This window comes from Myotis lucifugus, unplaced genomic scaffold (assembly GCF_000147115.1).
Source record: "Myotis lucifugus unplaced genomic scaffold, Myoluc2.0 scaffold_60, whole genome shotgun sequence".
Classification (NCBI taxonomy): domain Eukaryota; kingdom Metazoa; phylum Chordata; class Mammalia; order Chiroptera; family Vespertilionidae; genus Myotis; species Myotis lucifugus.
Genome location: NW_005871108.1, coordinates 2,253,028 through 2,273,562, shown reverse-complemented (window position 1 = coordinate 2,273,562; position 20,535 = coordinate 2,253,028). Strand labels below are relative to the sequence as shown.

Below are 20,535 nucleotides of genomic sequence, written 5' to 3'. Positions count from 1 at the left end.
TCATGCAGAAAGTTTCTCAACTGAAAGACAATCGCGGAGAGGGGAGAACCATTTCTAAGCATTATCATGCTTTTTAAAGCCTGGAAAATATAACTTCAAATTGCTTCTGACTTAGTACTAAGAAACAGAATAAACAAAAGTTGAAGGTAATAAACACTGGTGAACAGGTTCACTTGAAACCACAGTGATGCTAAAGGGTAAACAAGAAAGAGGACAGGGGAACAATGTTCTTAGCACCTGAACATAAGTAGGTCCAAACCAAGGGAAGAGGGTGCTTCTTCATCTGCACGGAAATTCATCTAAAAACCATCTTTGCACTTAAGCCGGTGCTGACCTCCATTACTTATTCTTGGACTGTGGCATCTCTTCCCCATCAAAATAAAGTAACCCACTTTTCACATCTAGTTTCTAGTTGCTCCTCTTAATATATAGACTTCCTTTTTCCAGCTTAACTGACCCACTGTTTCCAGGAGCTGTCCCGTTTTCTACCTTCAGGCTTTTTTTGTCACCCCCACTGCCTGGAATGCCTCGTGAGTTCATTTGCATTTCTGTAAGTACAAATTCTACCTTGTAATGGAGAAGCAATATAATGACAGTTTAGATCACAGACTCTGGAGCCAGAGTGCCTGAATTATTATCCTTGCTCCACCGTTTACTGAGTGTCCTAGGAATGCTACTTAACCTCTTTGGGCCTCAACTGCCTCATCTCAAACTAGAGATAATTAGACTAAACCACCTGGAGGGGCCATGGTCAACATGAATGGCTTAATATACGAAAAAGGCTTAGGGCAGTGCCTGGCACATACTGAGAGTGTCAGCTACTACAACAGTGACAACATGATGAGGATGACTATTACTCCATATTGTCAAGGATGAAGTCAAATGCTTCCTCCTCCCAAAATCATCCCCTGAACCTTCCACCTAGGAGAAATCATTATCTTCGCTGAATTCCTATAATTCTTCTAACTGCCATCTCTCTGAGAACACTTCTGTCTCATTTTATATTACTTACACATATGTTGTCTCCCTTATTGGACTTTAAGTTTCCTGAGAACAAAATCTACCTCTGATATGTCTCTTTATCACCTACAACTCCTAATATGATGCCCTGATCATAGTATATATTCAAATATGTATAAGTGGGTGGATATTTGGTCATAAGCAGGACAATTTTGTCAGCATGTAGGGCCTCAACCATTCTTACCACAACATCTTCCAAGATCTTAGTCGGGCAAGGTCTGGAATGAAATTCAAAGTGTTCATCCTCTGATTTCTTCTTTGACTCACGCTCCTGGATTCTTTTCTCAATTTCTAAATCAAAGCCAACAGGCTGAGTGGGTGGCTTCACAGGCGGTTTCTTGGGCAAGATGGGCCCACCTTCAAGAATTCTGGGATCCAGTTCCCTTGCTTTGAATTTATATCTGTAAGGTGAGAATTTAAATGCCATCCCCCCCAAAATTTTAATAATTAAAAAAAATACATAAACAACAAAGTAGGCCAAACAGAAAAACAATAATCATTAAGCTTAGCCATCATGCAGAGCAAAATTTCTCTCCATAGCCATTATTTCTACCTCTAGAGCAAAGAATAAGAAAATCCTAACATTCCCACCACTTTAATGACTGGGGTTTCTCTTCACAGGGGAAGCTCCCCCTTCTCAAAAGTACAAAAAGAAATGGAAAGAGGATATAGGAGACAAATCCAGTGCTAACCATATTAAGTTCCAGTTTCCTCCCATGAACAATCCCTTGGGTAGCCATGAAAGAGTAGGATCTACCTAAACTAACCTCAGAGGACACTCCCTAACTGGAATCATAACTAAGTTCTCCCACTCCAACCTCTGCATTAGCTTTTTATCAGTTTACACTCCAGGACATCTCCATATCCCCACTTTCAGGACTAATCATAGAGGCAGGGACACAGCCTACAGAGCTGGTAACTCAAATGCTGTAAATTCCCATGGCATGAAAAATAGCAACTGTCCCCTTATAGAACTGAAAAGAGAGCAGGCGGTTTCTTAAACTCTTCCTCAGATACTGCCAGTGGTACTTACTGTTGCAGTTTCTCAAGCTCCTCAGCCTCAAGATCCGCTGCACTTTTGCAGGTCACAGGCCTTGTGCGCTGTTTGGTTTGCAACACAGGAGTCTGTGGTTCTGTGACAATCTTGGCCACAGTAGACTTGGTGGGTAACAGAGCTGTAAACCGAAATCAGAGACATTCACCTGGCTCCTCAAGACCCCATTTACCTGTAAGTGCTAACTCATCTTGGCAACCCAGAGAGGCCCAACCACAGAGTGTTGGCCCTCCATATTCAGCTCAGTTCACATCAGGCAACCTGACAAATATGCAGTCCCTTCTTCCCTATCACTCTTTATTGAGGGGTATGATTGATGAAGGTAAACTTTGGTAAACTCTACTATTATCTTCTGAACTTAAAAACCACCCATGTCTGATGAATTCCTTATCACTGCACAGGCCTATACTGCCTTTCTATTGGCAATGCCAACTATTTTGCTTGTAATTGACAAGTAAGATTTTTACTTATTCCCGCTTTAAAAATAAGGCCTTTCTAAAGACGAAGAAACAATTACCAATTTTATAAACTCCCTAAAAGCATCTATATCAAAGTATCAAGACTACCTCGCACAGAAAGTTAAATGGACAAAGTAAACTATGTCAAAGCATCAATATTAAGACCATCACCCAATGTTCCCCCAATAAATTCAATAAAAATAAAAATTTTAAAAAGACCATTGTTACTACTCATAGAAAATACTGATTTGCTGGGTCAGGGGCAACCATGTCAGTTTTATTATGTAGAATGAGTTCTCTAATTTAGAACTTATCACATAAGATAAGAAGGTAGAAACCAAATATATTTCTTTTATAAAGAAGCCAGGCTTCAAGTATATACATAACCATTATTTAGCTATCACTGTAAAAAGTTTTAAATAAAAATTACTTTCTGTAATTTGTCAGTACTGAGATTATTAGAGCAGGACATAACCGAGTCTAAAAGTCATATATTATTTGAAAAGTCATGTTTAATATTTAAATTTCCATTAGGATAAAAAAAAATTATTTTCATTAATATAAAATTTTTTTTAAATATATTTTATTGATTTTTTACAGAGAGGAAGGGAGAGAGATAGACCATTATTTAGCTATCACTGTAAAAAGTTTTAAATAAAAATTACTTTCTGTAATTTGTCAGTACTGAGATTATAAGAGCAGGACAGATCCGAGTCTAAAAGTCATATATTATTTGAAAAGTCATGTTTAATATTTAAATTTCCATTAGGATAAAAAAAATTTATTATTTTCATTAATATAAAATTTGACAAATGAACAGTATTAAGCTTGTCTGGCTACCTGACACAGCACTAAACAATGCCTATGTAAGGGCAGAAAAAACTGAGACCTTCAAAGGCAAAATGACCAGATTCTGCTTTATCCATAATGCTAGCTTTATACACTGGACAACTATTTTATACCACTATTTTTAAACTTTTTTACCTTCCTTCTTATAGAAATTATTTTCATAAAAAATAGAAACTATTAGATTAGAATTCTCTCATTTGTTCACCACCAAATCTATACACCCACCAGCATTTGCACTCATTCTTCTCACTCTTCCATCCTCCTTTCAAAGAATGAGAGCTATGATAAGTACTCCTCCTCTACCTGCCTGTGCAGGGATTTAACCATTGGTTATCTTCTTTTTCTCCTCTATTTTCAGCTTCTCTGCCAGGAACTTCTTAGTACGCAGGCACACTCTACCTATCTTCCACATCTTTTAACTCTGACATCTCCTTTCATTTTCATAGCATTTAGAATAATTTGTAATGATCTATTTGTTCATCTCTCTCACTGAATTAGAACCTGATGTTGAGTAGCACCAAGTCCATTTTGTTCACTTCTATACCCTCAACACCCAACAAAGTACTTGGTTTGTAGTAGTAAAAGAAACTTGTTGAATCACTGAACAAAAAGCACACAACCTTGAATGAATGGAATGCCTTCATTTTCTATCAGTAAATAAATGCACCATGACACTTTAATATATAGCAAAAATATCTTTGATTCCCCTTATTACTGACCAGAAGGATCAAGTGATTGATAGGCATAAGTGGACAGATAGCTGGGTGGTTTGAGAAAATGCTCAACAATAAATTAAGATTGCATATAGGTACATACCATACTATAGTTCAAAAACTAGGATATCAACTAAAGGCAAATTTGTGCCTAAGACGCAGCAAAAGGAATTCTAGGGAAGACTCCAGCCAGCTATGGTATCAGTAAGAAACTTACTAATATCATCCTTCTTGCTCCTCAAGTGATATCTGTTAGGGGTTCCTTTATAGAAGGCTTCGACCTGCTGTGCAATAGGTACATATGTAGAAGCTGTTTCATCAAACTTTCTTTTCTTTCCTTGGGACAGGTTGAAAGGCTTTATAATGGTGCATCCCTTAGTCACTCGGGCCTGTAAAGAAAGAAGTTGTTCCCCAAATGAAACGTTATAGAAGCTCAGATGTACCACAAGTCACATATTCAGCAGAGAATCAAAAGGAAAAGAGCTCGTGTAAAACCTTAAGAATTATTACTCTTAAACCTGTCAGTCTTTGAGCTCAGGTTACCAGTCTATTCCCATCTTAAAAAAAAATAAAATGATCTAGCACTTAGCAAATTGTTCTACAATAGTACATAAAGTGATCTTTTACAAGCATGTTAATGTTTTAAAGCAATCAAGAGCAAATCTTCTTAGAATTAGAAGGAACCAAAAATGCTTAAAAGGTACTCTATCCCTAATCCATTTTTTAAAAACTGATTAGGATTCTGGGAGTGATCAGGTCGTGTGTGTAAAAGTCTGAATCAGACTCTTATACACCCTTCCCAAAAACTGAGTGAAGAAGCCTACTCCTTCGAACACTGATTTTGATTAAATTGGTCTCTGACTGAAAACAACACTTCTCCAGAACCTACATCTCAAAGAAAGAACACACCCAGGGTTTAAGACTGAAAGACTGAGTTCAACAAATGATGATGATAACTGAAATTGCAAGTAGAGATTCTTAGAATTTTTATTTAGGATTGTTAGTTTTTGTTAGTGCTCCGGTAACAACACTGCATAGCATTGGAGTGGTCTGCCCCAAAGCCATTTTCCCCATAAATGGTATTATATTTTATACACAGCTTTGCAAACAAAACTTTTTCAAGAATTTTGTAACAGCACAAGCTGTAACAAGCCTGTGCTTATGATTTGCCACCCATAATTCTATGTTTTGTGTATATTATCAATTCAGTTTGCACAGCAACTTGGCAAGATGGTTCCCAAAGAGACAGTAATTTATCCAAGATCAAAGAGCTAACAGGAGGCAAAGTGAGAATTCAGATCTTAATTCAATTATATTATTGTAAGTGGTGACCACAAATGTTACAGCTAAAATCCTCACTAAATTAGTAAGAGGAATATTCACTTAGTCCATCAACTTACAGGAGATGGAGGATGCTTTCGCAGTTCTGATGTAAAGTTCACTTCCTTATACTCCTCCTGGTTCTTAGGATGCTGTTTGATTCGCTCATCTGTGCGAAAGTGGAAGTTGACTGATTTGGTTACCTGGCTCACTGTTTTCTTCACAGGTTGTCCTGAGTGAGGAGCAGAGCAAAACACTCAGGTTACACAGAGAACATTAGTAAATCTCCCTTTATCCAGTCTTTTTGGTCTTTCTATTACCATGGATCTAACTTTGTTCACTCTTTACATGTAACCCAATATTTGAAACAGTCCTAAGGACACTAATATATGTGCCTTATTCATTAAGTTGAGTACTGTTGGAGGTGAGGCCCTTTGGTCAGATGCCAACTGTTAAAGAGGTAGGACAGGAAGAAAAATCCCATCTCCCAGGTGTGGCCATAGGTCTGAAGACAATGAGTAGCTAGAATATTTCTGATAGACAAAGATCTCAACTGACTTTAAAATCACACTTAACTAGCCCTGCTGGTGTGGTCCAGTGGTTGAGCGGCTACCCATGCACCACGAAGTCACTGGTTGATTCCTGGTCAGGGTACATGCTCAGGCTACAGGCTTGATCTGAGGTGGGGGCCATGCAGGAGGCAGCCAATCAATGTTTCTCTCTCTCTCTCTTCTCTCTCTCTGTAAAAATCAATAAAAATATATTTTTTAAAAAGGCACACTTAACTAAACATCTCTAAGAAGGAAACACTATAAACTCCAGGGGTGCTTCCTTCAACCCGGTAAGCAGGGCTTTATAGCTTCAACTCCACCAATAAACATGCAAGAGCAAAGCAGAGCTCTGATCCTTCAGTTCCCTCAGTCATGCTTTTCCTCCATAGCCACAACTGAAATCATTCCACTTCCTCTTCCTCTACCAAGGATAAAATGGGACAACTGGCCTGCCCTATTGCTTTATCTCCTGTCTTAATCCTAGTCCCTCTTTTTCTACTATAAACAAAAAGAATTAGGAGGAAAACGGAGGGGGAAATCAATTCCACTTGAAAAAATGAAGGCATGGGAAAAGGTCTCATCGGTTTGGCTCAGTGGATAGAGCGTCGGCCTGCGGACTGAAGGGTCCCAGGTTCGATTCCGGTCAAGGGCATGTACCTTGGTTGCGGGCACATCCCCACTGGGGGGCGTGCAGGAGGCAGCTGATCAATGTTTCTCTCTCATTGATGTTTCTAACTCTCTATCCCTCTCCCTTCTTCTCTGTAAAAAATCAATAAAATATATTAAAAAAAAAAAAAAGAAAAAGAAACTGAGATAATAAACATTGTTTAAAAAAAAAAAAAAAAAAGATAGGTTTGCCCTAACCGGTTTGGCTCAGTGGATAGAGCATCAGCCTGCGGACTCAAGGGTTCCAGGTTTGATTCCGGTCAAGGGCATGTACCTTGGTTGCGCGCACATCCCCAGTAGGGTGTGTGCAGGAGGCAGCTGATCAATGTTTCTCTCTCATCAATGTTTCTAACTCTCTATTCCTCTCTCTTCCTCTCTGTAAAAAACCAATAAAATATATAAAAAATAAAAAGATGGGTGTGACTTCTACAGTTAGAGAAGGAACAGCATGCTCTAAGAAAGGGTCAATGTATGTAACATGTTATAGGGAATAATCACAGGGATGGTCCAACCTTCTAAATAAACGTTATTTTATGCCAACTAAGGCTAAGGAAGACAGAGACGTCAAAAAATCCTACCAAGATTATGAGAAGCACCCCCTCATAAATCAGTCTCAACCAAAGCCAAGCTGACCTGCTCCAGCAAGAGCAAATTTCTTGAATTCTTCATTCTTTTTCCGCATCTCCATCACCTCCTGCTGCATTTTCATGCTCTTCTCCAACTCTTGCTCCTCAGTACTTTTTAGAAGTTTCTGTCTAAAGGGCAAATCAATAAAGGAGATAAGAGAGGAGAGGAGAAAGAGGCTCAATGGTTCAAAATAATCTAAAGTTTAGATTTTAAACCTGTGATACAATAATTACCCAAACAAAAACTTAATTAGATAACCTATGGAAAAAATAACCCAGATGCACAATTTATACCTTAATACTGAACAAATTTTCAGAAAATAGCTAAAACAGACAAGATGTTCCAAAAGATCCACAAATTGGACTATGTCATGATTACCTTTTGCCACCAGAAAAGCTAAAATTAAAATGCCACTAGAATGGGAAAATCTTTGCAACAAATATGGCCAAAGGTTAATAATATATACAGAACATATACTGTGATAGAGAGAATAGACTTAGGAGTAAAGCCAGAGAGTTCAAATCTCAGCCCTGTCATTTCATTTTCTGCCTATGTGATCCTGAGAAAATGATTTAACCTCTCAGAGCCTAAGGTGTCTCCACTGTAAAATGAGGAATATACTCATCTTCACAGAATGTTTGTGACTATTAAATCAGATAATGTTTCTGAGTACCTGACACATAGTAAACATTCCAGTTAGAGTAGCCATTCTTAGTAACAAACAAAAAAGGAAACAGAAAATTCACCCAAGAGGAAATATGGAAAAGATGTTACAGTAACAGTAATACAATGTTGTTATACAATGTAATCAGGTAAATACAAATTAAAATAATTAAATGCCATCAACAATATAGCAATTAAATGTGGAACATTTTTTATTGATATTTTAGGGGTGGGGAAGGAAAGGAAGAGAACGAGAGCGAGAGAGAAATATCAATGTGAGAGAGAAGCATCAATCTGTTGCCTCCCACAGGCACCCTGATGATGGGGGTTCGCCTTGACAGGGAATCAAACAGACACCTTTTGGTGCACGGGACGACACTCAACCAACTGAGCCGCACAGGGCAGGGCAGGAACATTTTTTTTAAAATATATTTTTATTGATTTCAGAGAGGAAAGGAGAGGGAGACAGAAACATCAATGATGACAGAGAATCATTGATCAGCTGCCTCCTGCACGCCCCCTGCTGAGGATTGAGCCCACAACCCAGATATGTGCCCTTGACCGGAAACAAACCTGGAAGCCCTCACTCAGTAGGCCAATGCTCTAGCCATTGAGCCAAACTGGCTATGGTGGCGGGAACATTTTTTAAAGTAAAAACATTCAATGCAGATGAGACAAGGAAATAATAATATTCAAAATTGATGGCACTGTAAATTTATATATTCTTTTCTAAAATAAAATTGGCTATATGAATAACCATAAAACTAGTAATTGAGATTACTCTAAAGAAAAAGCTCTGCCTATAAAGACGTTCACTAACTACTTATAATAATAAAAAATTAGAAACTACATTTTCAACAGAAAATGTTTAAATATAATGAGAATATTAACAATCTACCAAAAGAGGATAAATGTAAAGATTTTATAGTAGTACAGAAAAATAAATAAATCAAAGTCTCATAGTGAGTGAATAAAGCAAACCCAAAGGTTGTTTACATACTGATTGGGAAAATAGGTATTTTACTTGAATAAAACTAGAAGGGAGCTTGGTGAAATAAAAACATTCAAGTTGGATAGTAAGAACCTTTACTTTTTCCTTTTATATTTCTTTAATAATATATTTTTCCCAATGTTTAAGACTTGGGTACCCACCGGGTTATAAAACAATTCACCTCACCGTGGTTATAGCCTCAGGCATTTCCAAAGCTCCACGTACAACAAATAGACTGGAGATGTACCCATTTGCAATTTTCTTCTATTGACTCTGTTTAAAATTCAGGAAAGCAGCATACCTTACAGGTGGCATACCAGGCATAGTACGTCTCTCCTTGGCTTTCTCTGGGGAAGACTCATTCTTTCCAGAAGTATCTTGACAAGGAGCAATGCCATCTTTCTCTTCTTCTGACTTCTTTTGATTAGAACTTGAGTTCAAAAGAACAAAAAATATCCTCTTAATTCCCTAAATTATACCCTGCTCTAGCCTCCTCCCCAAATCTATCACATATGACTTTAATTTTCACTCTCTAAGACAGCGGTTCTCAACCTGTGGGTCAAGACTCCTTTGGGGGTGGAACGACCCTTTCACAGGGGTCGCCTAAAACCATCGGAAAACACATATATAATTACATATTGTTTTTGTGATTAATCACTATGCTTTAATTATGTTTAATTTGTAACAATGAAATTGGGGGTCACCACAACATGAGGAACTGTATTAAAGGGTCACAGCATTAGGAAGGTTGAGAACCACTACTCTAAGACAAGTATACTTCAACCACAAGATTCTTCTATGGTAGGTAACTAGTGGTTATCAGATCATCTATAAGAGGTAAACTTTAAGAACACCAATAGAAATCAATATAAGAGTTGTCTGGTGAAGGTTCAAGAGGATAAGAGAGATTCCAACTGTTCATCATCCAATGCACAAATGCCAGACAGCTGGTTGCCTTCCAATATCGATTCCATTTTCTTTTTTATTAACAGAACGCCAATTGTGTTTGGGGCGACGATGGAAAAAGGCAAAAGTATTGTACTTGCATCAATAGTCTCTATTGCACCTAGGAGGGATCCATGACACAGTTGGGCAACTAAGATAAAACAAGAGTTTCTGGAAAATATTTTACTTTTGTGATATAGGTGGTGCTGCCCCTCTTCCTTTGCCTCCTTCTTCTCTTGATACCTAGTGATATAGCAGCTATCTTGTGGGAACGAGGCAACAAACACAAGGAAGAAGCTAAGAAACAGAGCAGCCATCTTGAGGAACAAGCAAGAAATAAAAGCTGACTCACAGAGATGCTGCCCTAGCATTGTTCAGCCACTGAACCAAAGCCAACAGTAAACTTCTGTGAAGCAAATAACTATTCTGTAAACCACTCTAGCTGAACAGGTAAAATGCATTCCTAACTGATAAAAATAAGAGCACCATATATTCTGCTTGCTATTAACCTCAGGAGCAAACAGAGGTAAAACCTATGCCAACTGTCAAAAGCTGTGGCTACTTACACTTTCATTCTTTTGGAGGGTGGAGTTTCACTGATGATTACAGGAGTAGGACATCTCTTGGCTTTCGTTTTCACATGGTGTTTTTCTTTCTGTGCCAAAGCTTTCTGAGCAGAGAGTCTAACAGATCGTCTATGGTAAAGGAATTGACAAAAATTTATCTGAAATGAATTTATCTTCTACAGATATGTAAATGTTCTTCAGAAATGTGAAAGTATGTCAAACTACAAAGAGCTATAAAAAGTTTAGTGGTATTATTTCAACTCTAAACGTCTAATCTCTTGTTTTACTGATAGTTATAAAAATTTCATCATAAATATTAGTACTTAAATGCATTTGTACTTGTAAATTAGACCTCAATAAAGCTGAGATTTTTTTAAGGCACTGGCAATCACCTAGCAGAATTCTTTCTTTCATAAGTGAGAAAAGTAAAAAAAGATGAGGTGACTTGACCAATCCTGTTACATAACTAACTGCTGTCAGAATTGAAATTAGAGATCAGAGCTCCTGGAAACTGACCATAGTATTTATTTTCTCCTTTTACTTATAGCCACACAGTTAAAATATAACACATACCAAAAAATGCACAAAACAAAAATTAAGTAAGAAGATTACAAAATGAAATCTCATGAAATCATCACCTAACCTAAGAAACAGAACACTGGAAGCAGCTATCTTGACTTGTCTTATAGTAATCATTACTTTTTCTCTATCATTTTACCATATAAGATTGGTACATTAAGGGAAGAAACAAAAAAAAAATAAACCTTTATGTAATGCAATCAGACTGCTGCAAGTATTTTGTTCTGTCTCGTTTATTTCACCCATCATTATGTTTGTGAGATTCATCCACATTGATTCATGTAGCTTTAACTCAGTTTTCAATGATGCATTCATTGCACGAATGTACCACTATTTATCTCGTCTACTGTTGATTCTCAAGTTCTTGGTGCAGAGTACACATGCTGCTGTTGGATATCTTAAGTTGTAAGATTACTGGGTCATCGGACTTTGGTTAAAACAACTCAAGTCATTTTTCCAAAGTGCTTGAATCAATTTATGCTTACACTGGCAAGTTTATAAGAGTCTACATCCACCTGAATATTAGGTATTATCAGATGATTTAATTATAGCCATATTAAATGCTTTGTAGAACTTCACTGTGGTTTTATTTTGCTTTTCCCTGATTACCAGTGGACAGAGCAACTTTTCACATGTTTATTGGCCATTTGGTTAACCTTTTTCATAAAGTGCTAAGTAGTTCAAGTCTCTTGCTTTCTGTGGATTGTCAATCCTTTTCTAATTGATTAGTAGAGACTCTTTGCATACTACAAATGAGTTGTTTGTAAATGTTATGTTACAAGTATCTTTTCCCACTATGGGGGTTGGCTTTTTTACTCTTTATAGTATCATTTAGTTAACAGTGCTCAAAATACATCAACCCCTTCCCTCATTATGGTCAGTGCTTTTCTATGTGTATCCTATTCAAAAAAATCTTTCCCTATTCTAAGCTCATAACTATATTCTCCTATATTCCCTTATATAAGCTCATAACTATATTCTCCTATATTGCCTTATATGAGTATTAGCTTTCACATTTATATCTGTAATCTACGTAGAACTGACCGTTTTATATACAGTGAGGTAGAGACCAAGTTTCATTTTTATTCTACTTGGATATCCACTGTCCAAGTATTTAATTAAGGGAACTTAAAAAGGGAAAAAAAAAAAACCACTTTTCCCACAGGTCTGCAGTACTCTCTTTGTCATATACCATGCCCATACACGGGAAGCTGAGTTTCTATTCTATTTCACTGCTCTCACTGGTAAAGTAACACCTCCATGGAAAAATTATTATTACAGACTTGTTGATTCTTAACTTCTCTGTCAAAGTAGTTTTGGCCATCTTTCAGCCTATCCATCTAAACCATCATATATAATAAAAGGCTAATATGCAAATTGTCCCCTCAGGAGTTCGACCGGGAGTTCAACTGTTCGCTATGACATGCACTGACCACCAGGGGGCGGCATGGAACAAAGGAAGGCCTCGGCCAACAGCGGGCAGCCAGGGGAAGGAAGGCCCTGATTGCCAGCCAGGCCTAGGGACCCTACCCGTGCACAAATTTCGTGCACCAGGCCTCTAGTGTGAAATAAAATAGTAGGGAATTTGTATGATTGTCTACACCAGTGGTTCTCAACCTTCCTAATGCCACGACCCTTTAATACAGTTCCTCATGTTGTGGTGACCCCCAATTTCATTGTTACAAATTGAACATAATTAAAGCATAGTGATTAATCACAAAGACAATATGTAATTATATATGTGTTTTCCGATGGTCTTAGGCGACCCCTGTGAAAGGGTCGTTCGACCCCCAGAGGGGTCGCGACCCACAGGTTGAGAACCACTGGCCTACACCATTCTATTTCATATGCTGTTCCTTTCTAGATTAGGCATCTCTGACTAAGTTAAATCTAAGATCTGAGATAATGGCACTAACATTTTACCTCTTATTATGCATTTTCTTTTTTTATTATCCTCACCTGAGGATATTTTGCCCAATGATTTTTAGAGTGCGGGCACATCCCCAGTAGGGGGTGTGCAGGAGGCAGCTGATCGATGTTTCTCTCTCATCGATGTTTCTATCTCTCTATCTCTCTCCCTTCCTCTCTGTAAAAAATCAATAAAATATATTTTAAAAAAAAAAAATCTAAGATCTGAGATAATGGCACTAACATTTTACCTCTTATTATGCATTTTCTTTTTTTATTATCCTCACCTGAGGATATTTTGCCCAATGATTTTTAGAGAGAGTGGAAGGGAAGGAGGGTAGGGAGGAAGAGGGAGAAAGAGAGAGACATCAATGTGAGAGAGACACATCGATTGGTTAGGTCCCACACACTCTCCAATTGGGGCCGGGGATCGAGCCTGCAACCCAGGTATGTGCCCTTGATGGGGAATTGAACCTGAGACCCATAGGTGTATGGTCCAACAATCTAACCACTGAGCAACAGCAGCAAGGGCTTATTATGCATTTTCATAACGCAGTATCATTTACTAAGTACATATTATCTTATTTGGACCTTTTTTACAATTAGCTCCCTTATTCTCAATAAACTGAGGTTTTGAATAGCTGAGGGTACATGCCCCTAAGAAAAAAAACATTCAGGCAGATTTTCTGACAGAAGCTATCTTCTGTCATACAATCATTTCCAAAAAGCATTCTAGAATTCAGTCAGGTTGAAGAACAATTTTTGTAATCATATACATATACAAAACAGAAGAGCCAAGACACTAACAGTTTCTTGAATTCTGAAGGAATCTATAGGACACTGGGTCTCTTTTCCATAGTCCTACTTCACAATCTAAACATGGAACAGAAACCACTGAATCAACCAATGGCAATCTCTTCAGCCTGTAATATATACATACAAGGTTGAGATTTCATAGAATTCTTTGATTAAAATGGGCTTCTCTACCAGAAAAGATTAGTATAAGCTTGTGATATCCTCAAAAGTGATACCCTTATGCCAGCATAAGGCTTTGCAAAAGGTAATTTCATTATTTCTGAGCAATAATATTATAAATACTCTACCATTCCTCTTCCTTGAGATATTCTAGGTGACGTCAAAGTATAAAGCAATTAATAGTCCTGCAATTTAAACTCTGGGTGGGTGGTTAATTATTAGATGGTGAAAGCTCTGAGATTGCTAGTAAAGATTGCAGATTAATCTACCCACCCATCCATTCGTTCATTCATCAAGAATTTATTGAGCTTCTGCTCCAGCCAGACACTGGTAAGGATTAAAGATACATTATAGTTGCCCTTAGAAAGTTTACTTACAATGTGGTGTAAAAAAAAAATAATTCTGTCAAATAGCCATAAAAATAAATCTAAAATTGCAACTAGTGTTGGTGGTGCAAACAGCAAGGGCTTTGGAACCAAACTGATCAGTTTGAATCCTGGCTCTGAAATAAAGGTACCATAGACAAGTAACTTAGTAACCTCTGAACCATTATCATAAATGAAACATATTACCTACATCTCATAAATGTTATGAAGATTAAATAAAGTAACATAAATTGTCTAATAAAGTATGGCACACTTAGTAGATGCTCTGTCCAGTAACTACTCTTTGAACATCATTAATATAACTACCACTTTTGACTCTGAAACAATCTTACCTCTGAGGCAGAGATGGAGTATTTCTTGAGGTGGTTCCCTTGACTTCCAGGGCAGAACGAGCATTTGAGGGAATGGACTGTTGCACCAGATTTTCTTTTTCTGACTCTTTGTAGTAAGTGTTGTCAACTGCAGGAGAGTAAAAACCAGTCAGCACTCAGCCCTAGCCAGTGTGGCTCAGTTGGTTGGAGCGTCCTCCTGTACGCCAAAAGGTAGCAGGTTTGATTCCCAGTCAAGGCACGTACCCAGGTTGTGGGTTCAATCCCCAGTCTGGTTGGGGGCACATACGAGAAACAACCAAGTGATATTTCTCTCTGACATGGACGTTTCTCTCTCTCTCTCTCTCTCTCTCTCTCTCTCTCTCTCTCTCCCTTCCTCTTTCTAAAAAAATAAGTTAAAGACAAACAAACAAAACTAGTCAGTACTCAAATCTCAAGAAAATAAGTTAAAAATAAGATATACACAGTGGGGCAAAAGTAGGTTTACAGTTGTTCATATGGAAAAACAATAATTAATAATACAAGAATATACTGTGTTTTGCGTACTCACAACTGTAAACCCGCTTTCCCCCCCACCATGTATATATATGCTTAAAATAGGATTCTAGATTGAAAATTTTATGTGTGTGTGTATACATATAGCCCTAAGCAATTGAACCTTTAGTTCTAGTGAAATGTTCCACGGAAGACCTTAGACACCACCTCAGAAAAAAAATCCCAAACACATCCTCATGACATCTTATTTATTTTTATTTTTTGTTAATTCCACCCGAAGATATTTTTTCCCATTAATTTTTTTAAAGTGGAAGGAAGGAGGGAGGGAGAAAAACAGTAATGTGAGACACACAGATCAGTATTCTCCCACGAGTGCCCAATCCCAGGGCCGGGAAATCAAACCTGAGGCCCCTGGGTTCATGGTCTGATGCTCTAACCAATGTGTCACAACAGCCAGGTCATGATATTTGAAAGGGATAAAATTTTAAAGCTTTCACAGAGAAAAAGAAAACACCTGAGATGCAAGGAAAATAAGATAAGCTGAATTCCTCATCAGTGACACAGGATGATAGAAGATTTAAAAAAAAACAATGCCTTCATTCATAGTAGTCAAAACAACTTTTTTAAATCTACAATTCTATATTAAGTCAAACTTTCAATTGTATTATGAATGTGGGATGATGAAATTTTGAGACATGAGAGAACTCAAAGTTCTCTTCTCCTGCACCTAATCTTGGGAAGTTCCCAGAATATGTACTCCAACAAAATGAAGGACAAATAAAAGAATATAAGAAAGAAACATAGGATCCAGAAAATATCAGCAAAGATATTCAAAAGATATTAAGAAAAATAATGTCCTCCCTTAAAAAGCAGTTATAACTTCCAAGGATATTGTCCAATATGAAGCAAGCTAACGTATGACAGTAATTTAAGTAACTGATGAAGTTTAAAGAAAAGAGAATCTTCCTGACCTTGATGTCAGGATCATCTTTAAGTGGCCCACAGATTTTGACAATGGAACTGTGGAGAACCAAGGAGAACCAAGAAGAAATGCAGCTGCACATCACATTAACTGACCTGTCATCAAATAATATTTACATAATGTAAATATTGCTGATACAATCAAATTTTCAGGCATTATGTGTAAACCACAATTTAAAACAGTAAAAGTTTAAAGATGTAGCATTTGAGGAAGGGGACTAGGTATAGGGGTGTGAAAGAAAAGAAGGTATTTTATTTTATTTTATTTTTAATATATTTTATTGATTTTTTACACAGAGGAAGGGAGAGGGATAGAGAATTAGAAACATTGATGAGAGAGAAACATCGATCAGCTGCCTCTGGCACACTCCCCACTGGGGATGTGCCCGCAACCAAGGCACATGCCCCTGACCGGAATCGAACCTGGGACCCCTCAGTCCGCAGGCCGACGCTCTATCCACTGAGCCAAACCGGTCATGGCGAAAGAAGGTATTTTATTATTAAACATCAAGGTATTACCATGGCCATCATGAAACAGAAACAGAGAAAAAGTGCTGAGAATACTGAGAAAGGAATAATCAAGTAAAGGCTTCATGGAAGAAACAGCATTTGATGGTATAGCTTATGAACTGAGCCTTGATAAAAGAAAAGAACTGTATGACAGGGGAGAAAAGGCCATAAAAACAGATTCCATGCATTATTTATTCCAGAGAACAATCACTGGGCTCACTGACTAAAGAAATATTTTTGGAAGGAAAATAAAGACATCCAAAAAAACAAAAACTGATAGATTATGACAAGGCTATAATAGAGACACTTATTCCTAATTAAAAGGAAAAGATTATGATATTACATTTTAAAAAGACCCAATTTACACTGCCTACAAAAAATGTACTTGAAATATAAAGACAATGCTAAATGCTAATACTAATCAAAAGAAAACTGGAGTTAATATCAAAGTAGATCTCAGAGCAAAGAATATTACTAGAGATAAAGAAGATAATTTCAAAATGATAAAATGGTCAATTCATCAAGATGACTTAACAACCTAAGTATTTATGTACCTAATAACAGAGCTTCAAAATACACAAAGCAAAAACTACAAGAAATAGGCAAATCCATAATTATAGTCTGAAATTTAATATTTCTCTAATTGATGGAAGAAGCTGACAGAAAATCAGTAAGAATATAATAGCCATAAATAATATATGCGTGAATATGCACAGCTATATTCCAATAAAACTTTTTACATAAATATGTTCTAGTCAACTCATCAAGAAGATGTAACAATTAGACATATATGTACCTAACAACAGCGCCCCAGATACATAAAGGAAAAACTAACAAAATTGACAGAAAAAATAGGCAATTCAACAATTATAGCTGAAGACTTCAATATCCCCACTTTCAGTAATGGATAGAACAATTAGAAGGTCAACAAGGAAATAGAAGACTTGAGCAATACTATCAACCAACTTGACTTAATTAACATTTACGTAACTCTCCACCCAATGACAGCAGAATACACATTCTTTTGAAGTGCACACTCAACATTTACCAAGACAGACCTTCTGGCCATGAAACAAATCTCAATACATTTAGAAGGATTCCATTATTGACCACAATGGAATTAAATACATCAAGAAATCAATTCTGGAACCCCTGCAAATATTTGGAAATTAAAACTTCTAAATAACATATAAGTAAAATTTGCAACTAGTAGATCAGTCCTGAAGATCTAGGCATAGCATAGAGATTATAGTCAACAATACTGTATATAAACTTCAAAGTTGTTAAGAGACCAGATCTTAATTGCTCTCAAAACAGAAAAGAATTATGTGATGTGACAGAGATAAGGGATATAAGATCCATAAGAGAGATAACCATCCTTATTTATTGTTGGTCTCATGTCAGGGTTTGTGCCACATCACAGACCCAACATCAGGCAATCCTATCTCTGTTTAGGACTAGATTCTGAGTAGCATAATCCATCCATTTCGAGCCTTGACCTATGAAACCAGAGGTCGCGATTCAATTCCTGGTCAGGGCATATGTCCAGGTTGTGGGCTGGATCCCCAGTGTGTGGCATGCAAGAGGCAACCAATCAATGATTCTCTCTCATCATATCTCTCTCTCTCTCTCTCTCTCTTTTCCCCTCTCCCTTCCTCTCTGACATCAATGAAAGATATATATATATATTTTAAAAATTAATTAGGAAGCCAGGCTGGTATGGCTCAGTTGAATGAGCACCATCCCATGCACCAAGAGTTTGCCGGTTCTATTACCAGGGCACATGCCTGGGTTGCAGGCTAATTCTCCAGTAGGGGGTGTGTAGGAAGGCATGTAGGAGGCAGCTGATCAATGTTTCTATCTCTTTCCCTCTCCCTCAAAAAAAATTTTTCAATAAAAACATTTAAAAGAAATAAATAAAGCCCTAACCGGTTTGGCTCAGTGGATAGAGCATCGGCCTACGGACTCAAGGGTCCCAGGTTCGATTCTGGTCAAGGGCATGTACCTTGGTTGCGGGCACATCCCCAGTGGGGAGTGTGCAGGAGACAGCTGATCGATGTTTCTCTCTCATCGATGTTTCTGACTCTCTATTCCTCTCCCTTCCTCTCTGTGAAGAATCAATGAAATATATTAAAAAAAAAAGAAGAAAAATAAATAAATAAATAAAAATGAATTGGGGTAGGGTAGCAAGAGGGAAGTGAGTATAGTTATAAAAGGGCAACACAAGGCTCCTCATGATGTTAGAACTGTTCAATATCTTGACTCTGATGGTAGACCCAGAAACCTACACAGATGATAAAATTGCATAGAACTTACTAAACATAAACAAAAACAAGTACTAGTGAATTGGAAAATCTGAGTAAGACTGGTATATTGTTCATCACATTGCAATATATCAATGTATCATATCAAGTTGTCCACCTTAAACTTATATGTTACATGTCAATTATACCTCAATTTTTAAAAATGAGTGAAAGAAACTATCAAAAGGAATATTAAAAGTATCTTGCCATGCCAAAACCGGTTTGGCTCAGTGGATAGAGCGTCGGCCTGCGGACTGAAGGGTCCCAGGTTCGATTCTGGTCAAGGGCATGTACCTGGGTTGCGAGCACATCCCCAGTGGGAGGTGTGCAGGAGGCAGCTGATCGATGTTTCTCTCTCATCGATGTTTCTAGCTCTCTCTCTCCCTTCTTCTCTGTAAAAAAATCAATAAAATATATTTAAAAAAAAAAAAAGTATCTTGCCAGCACATGGCTCAGTGGTTGAGTGTTGATCTATAAACTAGGAGGTCACAAGTTCAATTCCCGGTAAGGGCACATGCCTGGGTTGAGGGCTCGATTCCCAGTATGGGGTGTGCAGGCGGCAGCCAATCGATGATTCTCTCTCATCACTGATGTTTCTCTCTCTCTCTCCCTCTCCCTTCCTCTATGAAATCAATATATATATTTTTTTCTTTAAAGTATCTTGAATGGGCCCTGGCTGGTGTGGCTCAGTTGGTTGGGAGTCATGTACCATAAGGTTGATGGTTCAATTCCCAGTCAGGGCACATGCCTGGGTGCTCAATCCCCAGTAGGGGGTGTGCCGCAGGCAGCCTCTTTTGAATGGAATGAAAATGAAAACACAATATATCAAATTGTGGGATGCCATTAAAGCAATGATTTTCAGAGTGCGGCAAGAATTTGACTATCATGACTATCTTGTCAGGGGCCCTGACCTCTTTTCCCTTAAATTGTCAAATAAAAAAATGACAATAACCAACACAACAATAGCCATCTGGTGTGAATGCCCTGTCTTGAACCATAAATATATAAGTCACATAATAGAGTTGCACATTATAAGTTACTTCACAAAATAAGGTTGCACCTGATTGGTTAATTCTAGGTACCAAAAATCCTTATATACATACTAGGGGCCCGGTGCACAAAAATTTGTGCACTCGGGGAGGAAGGGGGGGTCCCTCAGCCCGGCCTGTGCCCTCTCGCAGTCTGGGACCCCTCGGGAGATAACAACCTGCTGGCTTAGGCCTGCTCCCGGGTGGCAGAGGGCAGGCCCAATCCCTAGGTGCAGCCCCTAGTCCGGCTCAGAGCAGGGCTGATTGGGGAGTTGGGGCGCCGCCCCCTGTCATGCACAGAGCAGGGCGGATCGGGAGGTTGCGATGCCACCCTCAGTCACGCTCAGGGTAGGGCCGATTGGGGGATTGGGGCACCGCCCCCTGTCACACTCAAGGCAGGGTGGATGGGGAGGTTGCGGCACCACCCCCTGTCATTCACAGAGCTGGGCCCATCAGGCGGTTTGGGGGCTCCGTACCCTGTCACGCACAGAGCAGGGCCAATCAGGGGGTTGGGGGGCTGCCCCCTGTCACGCACAGAGCAGGGCCCATTCGGGGGGTTGGGGCTCGTACCTTGTCACGCACAGAGCAGGGCCAATCAGGGGGTTGGGCGCTGCCCCC

The 20,535-nt window shown here is 38.3% G+C and overlaps 1 protein-coding gene across 1 annotated transcript in view; it reads right to left on the bottom strand.

The window, feature by feature from the left end:
• Positions 1-20,535, bottom strand: part of TPX2 (TPX2, microtubule nucleation factor) — a 64,467-nt gene that overhangs the window by 16,386 nt on the left and 27,546 nt on the right. The window contains exons 5-12 of the mRNA XM_014456433.2: positions 14,604-14,730; positions 10,424-10,552; positions 9,214-9,342; positions 7,265-7,386; positions 5,495-5,646; positions 4,312-4,483; positions 2,054-2,195; positions 1,205-1,421 (exon numbers count right to left, since the gene is read on the bottom strand). Coding sequence (XP_014311919.1) covers positions 1,205-1,421; positions 2,054-2,195; positions 4,312-4,483; positions 5,495-5,646; positions 7,265-7,386; positions 9,214-9,342; positions 10,424-10,552; positions 14,604-14,730 — 1,190 coding nt within the window. The remainder of the gene's footprint in view (positions 1-1,204; positions 1,422-2,053; positions 2,196-4,311; positions 4,484-5,494; positions 5,647-7,264; positions 7,387-9,213; positions 9,343-10,423; positions 10,553-14,603; positions 14,731-20,535) is intronic.